At 37.5% G+C, this 13253-nt stretch overlaps 1 protein-coding gene across 4 annotated transcripts in view; it reads right to left on the bottom strand.

Annotated features, from left to right (window-relative positions):
- Window positions 1-13253, bottom strand: part of ASCC3 (activating signal cointegrator 1 complex subunit 3) — a 544393-nt gene that overhangs the window by 285471 nt on the left and 245669 nt on the right. For all 4 annotated transcript variants that reach the window (XR_012655518.1, XM_075063855.1, XM_075063856.1 and 1 more), the window contains exons 12-13: window positions 11873-12049; window positions 2617-2688 (exon numbers count right to left, since the gene is read on the bottom strand). Coding sequence is in view for 3 of the 4 variants with exons in the window: in XM_075063855.1 (XP_074919956.1) it covers window positions 2617-2688; window positions 11873-12049 (249 nt within the window). In the remaining variant the exon portion in view is untranslated. The remainder of the gene's footprint in view (window positions 1-2616; window positions 2689-11872; window positions 12050-13253) is intronic.

Here is a 13253-nt window from a genome sequence, read left to right on the forward strand (position 1 = left end):
GATTACAGCACAAGATGTATTGACAGCACAAGAAATTTTAATAGCTGACGTTACGCTAGAAGTTATGCACAAGTACTGTGTAGATCAACTACACTGGATAATCTCTCTCTGGATTACAGGCTTAATTCTCACATCAGAATTCTCACATCAGAAAGGCAGCCATCATATTCAGCCAACTGACTGGATGCATGTGGGGTTAGAGAAAGCTGACATTGAGCCAGACACGTGTTCTGAGTATGCAGATATGAGAGAAATCTAAAACACTTTCCACACCCATTTACTTTAATATCAAGTCAGAAACCGAAGTTCCTGATACTGAAATACCTGAAAATAGAAAATTGCCAAACAATCACTATTCTTAAACATAGATGTCTTTGTTGGCTCAGTCATCTGAATCAGCTGGAAGATGGACATTCCAAGTGACCTTTTTATGGAGAACTGGTGGATTCTCCCTGGCCACTGGGCTGACCTAGGCTCAGGTTCAAGAGTGATTGCAAGCGAGATTTGAAAAGTTTCAATACTGACACTGAAAGCCTGGAAAAGGCTACTAATGATAGGCTACACTGGAGGGCTGTGCAGCACCATGGAGTCAAAGAAGCTGAAGAGAGATTGCTGAGAAAAAGAGAGCAAAGAGGAAAACACAGCAGTCCTGAAGTGCCAATAGTGTGCCATTTCATCTTCCAGCCCTGTGCTTTACACCTGCACTATCTGTGGCAAGGATTGCTACTTGAGAAGTGGACTTTTTAGCCACTTGTGATGCTGTATGACCAAAGTGGACTCCTTTGGTGCTTACACCATTGTCTTTGGAGATGGATTATCGCCATCTATTGTAGACTACTATAATCACAAAATTGAGATTTTTTTAAAATTATGTTATTAAAAAAATACATTTTTTCTGTGGCAATACCAGAAATTGTACATATTTAAATCTTATGGATTTAAAGAGATTGCTACCATTAGGTCTATGTATAGCTAGAGACAGTACTAGCAAACCAGGAGAGAAGCGAAAGATGATCAATAAAACTCTCGTAAGTGCTAGGGCTTATTTTTCATTTACAAATGGTACCGAGAGAAGAATCAGATAAATCCACTTTGCTTGTAACAACAAAATGGATTATTTCACCTTTAACTTTGACGAGATCAGAGATTCTGTGTGCATTATTTGTGACTGGAAGCCATTTCTCTAATGCTTAGGCCATATGGACCATGGTGCCATTTCTTGAGAACACATCTTCAGGAGGAGGAGAATAGGAGGTTGAGACTGACTCGTTATGGGACCTTGAAGACTGAGGGACCTTTGAGGTAATTTCTCTCATTTTCAACATCCACTTCCTCTACTCCTGACCAAATATTTCTTCTAACAGACAGACTATACTTTTAAATCCCCCCCACAGTGTTTATTCTTAGATGTTTTTGGGAAGGGAACTGAAATTTCTTTTACCTCTAGAACTTTTACTGGAGTTACTACGGAGGGATTGAGCATGCGTTAGCATTTGTTGCTGCACTGGCCATGCACCATAAGGACCACAGCCACTTATCCTAGATGCACCAAGGAGCAGATAAGGCTCTATAAGCTCGTGATCCAAAAACGGGAAATAAAAGAGTGATAAACAAATCAGACATGTAGAGAATAACCACACTATACGCCACACTGTTTCTTGACTGGACATCAGTCTAAAACCTAAAAACGCACTTTAGAAACCTCCCTTGCAGACTGAACTGGAGGACTACTTGTGATTTTTAGATGGGACACTTCAAAGAGCAAGAGATAGGAGATGCTCTGCTAAACATGTAAAAAACAATGGAATTATTTGCCTGCGATGTACATATTAATATCAGATAGTACACTTCTTAAAAATGTAGGTGGGATTAGGAAGTAGGCCAGAGGCTGAAATAAATTTTGATCACTAAAGTTACATTTAAAACTATACTTTCAAATAGTTTCTCTCTTTCCTGAGTGACAATTTACAGCAAACTTTGAACAGCATCATCGAGAGACGAATGATTTAATGACCTTCTACGTAAGTGGAAAGGAAGAAATGAAATCTGTTAAAGAGATGGACTTCTCAATAATGAACTGTATTACTACCATTATAGGAGCAAATATATTTACACATCCCCCAATGGTCTATGGTTGATTTATTAATACATCAAACCCTGATAAAAGCAGGTTGTTCAGCTGGTGTGGGGAATGTCTTCAGAAACAATTTCATGATGAGATCTATAACTTCTATTTTATTTTTATTATAAAATTAGTAAGTCTAAAATCTAGACCTGCCATGCATTATGATTCAAAACTAATTATAATCACCTGATTTAACAACAACAACAGTTGTTTTAAAGTACTATACCAAAATACTAGGTATTTTCAGCCTCATGCTTCTTAGTTAAAAGTTATCATTTAGTCTGTAAGTTTTCATGCATGATAATATTTCTCATTAAAATACTTTTACTGCTTCGAAGAACTCAGAAATTAAGCCTCTTGAGTTTAATTGTCTTAGAACACAGATGAGGAAAATAAAGCATTTCTTAAAAATCTGAACAAGAACATCTAGTCTGTATTTTATTTTTCAAGAAACAGATTCTGAATAAAAAAAACATAAAAAATAAATATACCTGGTGTCCAGCTGTTATTTGCTTCAAAACATTTTCATAACATACTTCATCCATATTATTCATCTGCTGCACCTGGATAGTAATAAGTGACACATTACCAACTGAAAGTAAAAGTCAGTCTTTCATTCTAGTTGAAACATACTTTATAGTAAATCAGTTAAAAGGAATCCACCCAAATACTTACTAGAAACAAGCATTAACATCTAATAAAAATTACAATATAAAAACACCTTTTTTTCCTGTTATACCAAAGTGCTACTAGCATATTAACATAGCATAGTGAGTTTATCAAAATTAAATACAAGCGTTTGAATATCAACCACATCTAAGAATTGGTTAATAAAGCAAAATTTATTTGCTATCCATATAGTAACATCCACAGATATAAGATCAGCTTTCTAAGTCATTGTTCATTTCCCCCATATAAGATCAGATAATTCCAGCTAGTATTAAAAGGATTCTCTGTAGGTGGACGTAATGTCATGGGAAGTGGAAACAATTTTGCAGAGTAGCTTTTTACACAGCTTTCTATTAATCCATCACATTATTTATCAATAATTCCATACCAAGAACTTAGTATCAAAATTTTTGACATGATGCAAGTGAGAGAAGACCGTGCTGTGCAAGAATGTAAAGAGTAATACTAAAATAAGATTATCCAGTGACTCACAATCACTAAATATGGCTTTAGTTAAAAACATTCAAGGTATTATGCCAGTAACTTTGTCTATATCTTATTAGCTCTCGTAGGAGAGTATTACAGTCTATTGGGGATGAGTACTTTATTTGAATATAACCACTGCAAACTGAAGATCTATGCAATTTAGATAAACATGCAAATATTTGTGTGACTCAATATCACTGCTTACATTCAAACAAAGGTTATACAACATTAAGGTTGTGACAAAATGAAACAAGGAAATTCAAAGTCAGAACTGACACTCAGTCTATAGTTCATTTTGTTTATTTAAGGGGCGGTGGGAGGAGACATTTGATAGATGAGTTGAATCTTCCAGCAGCCATGAAGCAATAGTGGGAAAACACGCAATATTCAGAAAATGGAAATTTAACCTCTCTCTGGTATAGTCAGAATGGTTGAAAGAATTGTTAAACACAGCTTTAATGGGGGAAAAAAAAAAAAACTTTACATGGGTGAAATAAACATATCCAAATATGGTGTCAAATGAATGCCATGAGAATAAGAATGCAAGATGTGTCTTTCAAACATGGCATTACTAAGAGCAACATTTTACAGATTACATTTCATATCCTATAGACTAATTTCATGATACAGTGCTAGGTCTTTCCTATCTGAACTTTCTAAAAGATAAAATGGAATTAAAAGCATAAAGCACAGTATGACATTCAAATCCTTTATAAGTAGAACATCACACATTTACCTGGCCCATCCTCCTCTTTCCATTCAAATTGTCATAGCTAATGAGAAGTTCCATTATACTGTCCCAATTTAACTTTTTAATACTACTTTGAAGGGGGTGATGACACCAAGAAAGGAAAGGAAATAAAAGTGAAATGAACAAATTGTGAGAAGTAGATCAAAAAGATAAAATAAGAAAGGATAAGTGAATGCTAATAGCAATGCTGATCTTAGATAATGCTGACCTACCTAGGATTAGAAGAAATTAAATTATTTACTTTTCTTATAGTTTCATAAACATACGTCAGTGCTTTATAAAACACACACAAAAATATGGTCACTCTGGTAGGTAGTATCTGAATTCATCTGTCCGAGCTGAAGGAAGGTGCATTTAAAAGGTTCCATTCTCAGTATCGACAGAACAGATTCTGTTTAAGTTATACGCTCCTTGGGAAAGGGACCACCCCTTACTTGGTGTTTTGAGCACACTGTTGCTGCTTAGCATCACTACTTAGAAAGGGAAGTGCTTACCATAAGAAAAATAAGAACAGAAATACAAATAAAAGGAAAATAATTTTTGTCTGGTGATACTAGAAGAAAGACAGGAGGCCATGGATGTGCTTTAATTAGGCCACAACTTTATTCACTTAAAATATCTGGAAGTACCCAGCAACAAATTATTCAGTACAGGGTCAGCCTCATTTCCTTATTCATGTCCACATAATCCCCAGCCATCCCAGACCTGGGATCCTGCCACCCTTTCCTCATATGAGGTGAAAGGGGTGATAAAGGGGGTGGGGGGGAGATCAGCTCCCCACTGTTCCAGAAATAGGAGCCCCAAGCCCCCTTCCTCAGATCCCTTAAGTATTTGCTTCTCTCCTTGTGGGTTCCAGGACTAGCTGCTCCAAGAAACAGTCATTATGGTGACAAGAAATTCTCTCTGCATACTGTCCTGAGGTGACATGTTCCCAGTCAATATGGGGACAGCTGAAATCTGTTGAGTTTTCTATTTTTATAGTCTCCCTAATCTCCCAGAGCATTTCACAATCACCATCATCATCCTGCTCAGGTTGCTGATAGTATATCCTTACTGCTATATTCTTATTATTCAATTATGGAATTTCTGTCCATAGAGTTCTATGGTATTGTTTGATTCATTTATGCTTTGTCCTCTATTTGACTCTACGGTTTCTTTCACATATACTGTCCCTCTCCCATCAGCCTACTCTGTCATTCCTATATATAGTAAAACCTCATAGTTAAGAACACCAGAATTATGAACTGACAGGTCAACCACACACCTCATTTGGAACCAGAAGTATGCAATCAGGCAGCAGCAGAAACAAAAAAAAGCAAATACAGTACAGTACCGTGTTAAACGTAAACTCCAAAAAAAAGAGAGGAAAGTTTAAAAAAAGATTTGATAAGGTAAGGAAACAGTTTCTGTGCTTGTTTCATTTAAATTAAGATGGATAACATTTTTCTTCTACATAGTAAAGTTTCAAAGATGCATTCTGCATTAAGTCAAGGTTCAGTTGTAAACTTTTGAAAGAACCATTATAATATTTTATTCAGTTATGAACATTCCTGAGGTGTTCTTAACTCTGAGGTTCTACTGTATTTTGTAATCTAGTATTACCGTGTGCCATTAATAATTATTTTTCCATCAAGTTTCTGTGGTGCCTATTATATCAATATCCTCATTTAATACCAAGCATTCAAGTTCACCAGTCTTAGTACACCTCTACCTCGATATAACATTCTCCTCGGGAGCCAAAAAATCTTACTGCTTTTACAGATCCAGACTAACATGGCTACCCCTCTGATACCTTCTTTCATTTGAGCATTTCTCCTCAGTTCTTACCTGTACTTTACCAACTTCTATACTCTCCTCTTTACAAGGATATACAGAATCCCTGAAAGGGATGTCTCTGTCCAGTCTGCTCTTCGTACTGCCGTCTTTCCCACAGCCCTTAGTTTAAAAACTCCCCTACCACCTTTTTAATTGTGCATGTCAGCAATCTGGTTCCATTTTGGTTTAGGTGGAGCCATCCCTCTTGTATAGGCTCCCCCTTTGCCAACGGTTTCCCCAGTTCCTAATAAACCAAAACCCCTCCTCCCTGCACCATCATCTCATCCACACATTGAGACCCTGCAATTCTGCCTGTTTAACTGGCCCTGAACATAGAACTGAAAGCATTTCACAGATGGTATCATGGAGGTCCTAGACTTCAATCTCTTATCTAACAGACTAAATTTGGCCTCCAGGACCTGTCTCCTTCCTATCCCTATGTCACTGGTACTTACATGTACCACAGCCATTGGCTCCTCCCCAGCACTGCACATAAATCTGTCTAGATGCCTTGACAGGCCCACAACCATTACATCAGCAGGGAATTCACAATGCAGTTCTCCTGGTCATCACAAATCCATTTATCCGTACCATGCAGGTACTCTGTAGGGAAGGGATACAGAGATCAGATAAACGGTTTGATAAAGGATTAACAAACACCTCCTTTTAAAGGAGTGGAAGTGGAAGGAAGAGGGTTCGGGGCTCCTAGGACTGGCACAGCAGGGAGCCAAGCCCCTCATAGAATATCAGAGTTGGAAGAGACCTCAGGAAGTCATCTAGTCCAACCCCCTGCTCAAAGCAGGACCAATCCCCAACTAAATCATCCCAGCCAGGGCTTTGTCAAGCCTGACCTTAAAAACCTCTAAGGAAGGAGATTCCACCACCTCCCTAGGTAACCCATTCCAGTGCTTCACGACCCTCCTAGTGAATATGTTTTTTCTAATACCCAACCTAAACCTCCCCCACTGCAACTTGAAACCATTACTCCTTGTTCTGTCATCTGGTACCACTGAGAACAGCCTAGATCCATCCTCTTTGGAACCCCATTTCAGGTAGTTGAAAGCAGCTATCAAATCCCCCCACATTCTTCTCTTCCCCTCTTTTATCGCCCACCTTTACCCTCATTCAAGAGGTGGGGGAAGGGGATGGTAAGATTCCAACAATGGGTTGGCTGGGGACCAGGATGAAAAGGAAGGGAGGGCTGACGGAAGCCCCTCTGCCACCCAGGCAGATATTGAAATGATTACATAATTACCTACACTGTGCACTTTTATCTATCAGGTACTCCCAGAGTTGCAGCCAAATTTAACCACATCCAGTCTTACTTCCGGTATAGCTGGACAATTTCCACATCTCCAGCCAACTCTTCCAATTTTACACATTCATTTTAGACACGTCTCAAGTATTCCAGTATATAAAATAGATTCGACTGTAGTTTTAAACAACCAGCATTACAACCAACACTAATTCCAATTAAGTGCATTCAATATCTTATCCTTCCTATATCCTCCACCCTTCCAACCCTCTTTTTCAATATTATTTCCATCAGGTAGTCATAAATGCTGATGGCCTATGCCTTTTAGGTTTTTTATAAATCTTGTAAATCTGAGGCAGCAGTGTCGTGAGGTTATTCAACATATGCTTTAGTTGGGGACTTCATGACAATTGCTTTAATTAAGCAAGCATTTTGTTGACAGTCATTTTTTAAATGATTATTTTGTATTAGTTGGGACAGAATATATATTCCCTAATCAATATATTCAAATTAGCAGTTTTCCATATATTACAGTTTCCTGAAACGATAAAAATCTTACTGCAACAGTTGGTGACATTTTAAATGTGCTGCTCATCGCAACCAAGCCTTCCTAGCAGCATCAATTACAGATTTGTCTCATGGGTATTTAAATACATCAAACATAAACAATAAACTTGGGAAGGACTGAAAGAGTTCCCTTACTATGTGTAGCCAAGCTGGAGAACTCTATTATTTCTTGGTGGCACAGTAAAGCTTGTAAAACAAACAAACAAAAACAAGAAAAATCTAAGTACAATTTGGGGGTTGTGAAGGAAATTCTCATTTATTGATCGAAAAATTGTTAGTGGATTTGCACATCATCTTCCCTCTAAAGAAATGTTTTAAACATACTATCAGTAAAAAGAAAAGGAAAGAAACTGGTGGCATGGATAAGGCTAGTGAACTCAAACCATACTGTAAATTCATAGCATCCAATCCATCTTATTATTTTTACCTCAAATTTGTCGAAGAGTCATTTGTTCACAAACTGATTTTATTATGGTCTCAACCTCTCTTTTAACCATATACTACATTTAAAGTCCTATCAAGCAAAATTGTGCTTCAGGCCAAGTTAGGAGATCGAAAATATCTCTGACTGGAATTTCTGCCTGAATGATGTTCAACACTGGTATGGAACCAAACGTGTACAAATGTCAGTAAGTTTTGAAATTCTGTGTTCTGTTTTCACTTAAAACAGAACAGCATCATTTGGAGAGAGAATTATTTTGTACTTTCTTTGGCCAATTGTAATTTTGTGCAGGCCAGGTTGTACACGACGGCTAGTGGTTCTCTAACCATATCAAATAAAACAGAGGAAAAAAAGCACTGTCATTATCTAGTGTCCGAACTTAAAAGCAGCAAAGAAACAAATATGCATTAACTCATGTATCTAAGAGTTTTATCCACCTTCTTCACTAATGACACAAAACCAGTTTGTTTTATGTTGCAAATGAGAAAACCTCATCCCAGTCTTTCAAACTTTCAGCGCCTAATTAAAGTGACTAATAGTGGATTGAGACATTCCTGGCACTGGATATTACTTTTTCATATAAGCTGATGCATGTTTCCTATTCCATAGCTCTTTTGCACAAATCCTACTTAACTGAGATAATGTTAAGTGAAAAACAATTCCAGCCAACAAGGAAGTACTTTAGCTAAGCTTTTCCAATTCAACTATTAGGTGTTTTTTTTTTGTTTTGTTTATTTGGGAGGGGGGAGGCGGGAGGAAGACGCTTCCAGTCTGGGCTGAGATGTATCTGTCCTTTTGAACAGAACAATAACTAGAGGGGGACAAATGCAAAGGTCTTTTCTGTTTAAATTTTGGCATTTATTACTCATGGAGGTAGGAGAGGTGTTTGAAAAACATCAGACCAATGCCTTAGACCAGCGGCTCTCAAACTTTTTTTTAGTGGTGACCCCTTTCACATAGCAAGCCTCTGAGTGTGACCCCGCCCCCACATAAATTAAAAAAAAACAAAACACTTTTTTATATATTTAACACCATTATAAATGCTGGAGGGAAAGTGGGGTTTGGGATGGAGGTTGACAGCTTGCAACCCCCCATGTAATAACCTCGTGAGCCCCTGAGGAATCCTGACCCCCAGTTTGAGAACCCCTGCCTTAGACAAATGTGCCTCCTAGCTGCTGAAAGTATGTGGGGAAATGATAGAGCCCCTTAAGGTTAGTTATTATGGCTGCTTCTACTAAAGAGCGGAGGATGCTGTCTGTTTTGAAGGGGCCTTATGAGCAGTCTATACACACAATCTGGAAACAGATTGCTAATTGGTCAATCTTCACTTTTTCAAATAAGATTACTGAGAAGGTTGTGGCAAGGCAACTCTCACAGTATCTAACTGCCTCAAAGCTCCTTGATATTTGCCAGACAAGCTATGAACACTGCATATATTGTGTTGGCTGATGATCTCCTCCTAACAAGGAACAACAATTAAGAGTCCATGCTAATATTAGACCTAACAGCTGCTTTAGTGGGTTGTGTCAAGAGTTGCTTGTTGGCCCCACAAACACATTTGTGCTGTCTCTTTGGTCATGGGAGGGTTGGAGAGTGTAGACAGAGACTTGATTCTGCAAGGTCTCACACTCTGTTTGGATAGGTTCAGTTCCTATGTTGTCCTGGAAGACATCTTCTGACACGGAGATTCACTACTCTGCATTCTTCATTGAAGATGCCAGCTGCTGTAAGGCACATTCAATTGACTCCACAATGTTTTTTCTACCTCAAATTTCTGATGACATTCTTCTTAGCAAAATGAGGACTTTTTCTTGGCCTGTAGTATTAATGGAAGCATCTCAGCTGTCTATTTTCACCTGAGGAGGGGTAATTCATTGATAATTTCACTTCCTTGTTAGCAATTTCTTTTGGTGGGGGGGCAGAAAGGGAGGGAGGGGAATTAGTTATTTCATGGTCATTTCAACACTTTGTGACATACTTGACATAGTTGTCTCCTTTCATTTTAAAATTATAAAGCTTATTCCAAAGTTGCTACTAGGAAACTACATCTTTGCCTTTTTCTAATGATACAGTATGAATAAACTAAACATTCAAATGAAGTATTAAGAAATGATTAAAGAAAGGCAACAGCAAATATTACTGAAGGTACTTGAAACAATTAATGAAGGCTAAAATATGCACATCATAATAAGTACCATATGGTAAACTTATTCCTGTGTGCACAGACGTGAAATGGCTCCCCCATGGTTTTAAGGAACCTTTCTTTCCTGCATTGCGGATGGAGTGAATTATTTAAAGAACCTAATGAGAAAGTCATTTTTCACTGTTTTAAAACATACCATATTATTGATGGAGCTCTGAAACTAATTTTTGGTTGAAAACGTAATTTAAAAAAAAAAAAAAGGCATCCTACAGTCTAGTAGGATATTCTAAGGTAGTATGACAAGTTGGGCTATAAAATATAATTTCTTATCTTTCTTTGTTTAAGCAATCAGAGTAAACTGGCTGGGCCAGTTTGTTTACCTGCCGTGTCGGCAGGTTCAGCCAATCGCAGCTCCCACTGGCTGCAGTTCACCAATGAGGGCAGCGGAAAGCGGTGCGGGCGAAGGAGGTGCTGGCCGCAGCTTCCTGCCACCCCCTGGGCCTGGGACACGAACCGTGGCCAGTGGGAGCTGCGATTGGCAGAACCTGCCAACTCGGCAAATAAACAAACTGGCCCGGCCCGCCAGGATACTTACCCTGGCGAGCTGCATGCCAGAGGCTGTTGTCTCCTGATGTATATTTAACTTGTATTTAACTGAAGAATTAGTATTTGTTTTAAGTGTCAAGTACATTTATCTCAGACTGATTTAATATGCAGTAATGGATTCTAATACAAATATAGTTACCTTTACATGATGGTAACCTTGGTTATATTTTCTCTCTATTTCTCATTTTGGAAAAGAATATAAAAGACTGGGTTAGAGACTACTTTCATGTCTCTCGCTATCAAAACTGCATGTATCAAAGCAGATAGCTTGTCCTATGACAGGGTTTGATCATAATTACTTATATGGCATTAAATACATCAAATAGGGTGACCAGATGTCCCAATTTTATAGGGACAGTCCCGATTTGTGTCTCTCTCTCTTATACAGGCTCCTATTACCTCCCACACCCCATCGTAATTTTTCACACTTGCTGTCTGGTCACCCTAACATCAAATCATACTTTTAATGTTTGTGTCCAAACTGCTTGAGTACTTTCCACCGAGTTGAGAGCTGTTACTTCTCAGGTATTCTAACAGAAAAACAAACCTAATTCCATAATTTCCACCACAGATAGGGACTGAAATGAGAGAACTGGACAGAACAATCTGCTTTGAAAACACAGTTCAAAACAAGACTTTGGTAAGGAAACTCACCAACTGATGACAATCATTGCTGTTTAATCAGGACAGAGCTTTGTTATCAAACACTCTGCTTAATGTGGAGAGTACAAAGGAGATAAAATGGTGTTTAACCACAGTGAAAATTCTAAGTTTCACTCTAAATTATGCAAGGTGGTATTATTCTGAAAATTTGAAAGTAACTTCTAAGCCTATGCGGTTGTGAAAAGATCTACTTACGATGCAGGAGGCTCCTGCACTAAAGAATACTACAATGTGGAATATCCAATCACTGTCCAGATAGGTAGAAAGACATTTATAAACCCACATGCTGGAATCCATAACTGTGTATAAATGTCCAAAAAACATTTTCCAGATTTTCCATGGTCATTTACCTTATTTGTTGTCTTAATTCCTATAAACGTCTGCCCAAGTGGTACAGGTCGAAAACGGCCATCGAAATAGAATAGTCCAATGTAGGGATTAACATGTAGAAATGTGGCAACATCAAGGTAATTGGGTAATGTAGCCGAAAGGCCCAAAATCCTGATCATGCTCTGTGTAGATTCAACCTATCAACAAGTTAAAAAAATGACTTAGATATGAGTAAATAATCTGAGTTTTATCAATCAAATACAGAAAAGGATTAAAACATACCTTATAAAATAATCGCAAGACAATAGTGTGATACAAACAGTTAATAGTTTAAACAGAACACAGACTGGTGGTTCCTGTCCATTCTTCGCTCATCTCCATTAAAACATTCTAATACCTCTTCTCATTAAAACATTTTACTTCACCTAATAAAGTCAATAGTTTTGTACTGCCATAAAAAAAGTTGAATCTATAATAACAGACATTTAAAAGGTCAATTACATGGTCTAGTTAAGGAAGAGATAATTAGGTTCCCTCACACTAATTCAGACCACAAATATGAGGTTTATGAAGCTGAAGACAATACCAAGATAGCTGTTTAAATGGAATAATTAGGTTAATTCATTTTTAACATTGCCATCTGCCCTCTGTACTGATATTCAGTCTCTATTGGGGAAAAAATGTTTACTTATGACTATATAACAATAACTTTTTAATGTAATGACATTATGTATGAAATGTCTTGATCAGATACACTCAGATAAGCTTTTGTTGCATGAGATATTTCTTTTCACGTAAGAGTTTGTATGTTACCTGTACTTGTAGATAGAAACCATTTTCAAATTATTTTTTCTTACTATTCTAGTTTAGTTTGTATAAACCTTAAAGCGATCTTTAGATTACCAAACCATTGTAAAATAATCACTTTTTAATTGTGCAATTTGTATCATCTCCTTTGCATTATGATTTCTTTTTGATACATAAACTGATTTTCTTCCCTGTACACAGTGGAGATTTTATGATTTTTGTAAGAAGAGTAAAATTGGTGCAGAAAAATACAATTACATGCATTATTCTGTTGAGGAAATCCAAGCTAAGGAGAAATCTCTAATTCTACTTCCATGGCAAATTGAGACAAAATTGCCAGAGATTCAATGCAGCAGACACATGACAACTTCCATTTTTCAAAGACAAGGTACATTAAAGTTCCTTTCATGACAGAGTGTGCATTCGAGAAAACAAGTCCTTTGAGAAACCAGAGTGGGAGATAATTTTCAGCATTCTCCATCATCTTCCTCTCCTCATCCTTCCTACCTCCTCATCTTTCCCCTTCATCTTTTCACATTAATGTTGTCACATTCCAGCTAGTCTCCTTTACCCTCCAGTTGCTTCATAATAAAA

This window comes from Chelonoidis abingdonii, chromosome 3, assembly GCF_003597395.2.
Source record: "Chelonoidis abingdonii isolate Lonesome George chromosome 3, CheloAbing_2.0, whole genome shotgun sequence".
NCBI classification, from domain to species: Eukaryota; Metazoa; Chordata; order Testudines; family Testudinidae; genus Chelonoidis; species Chelonoidis abingdonii.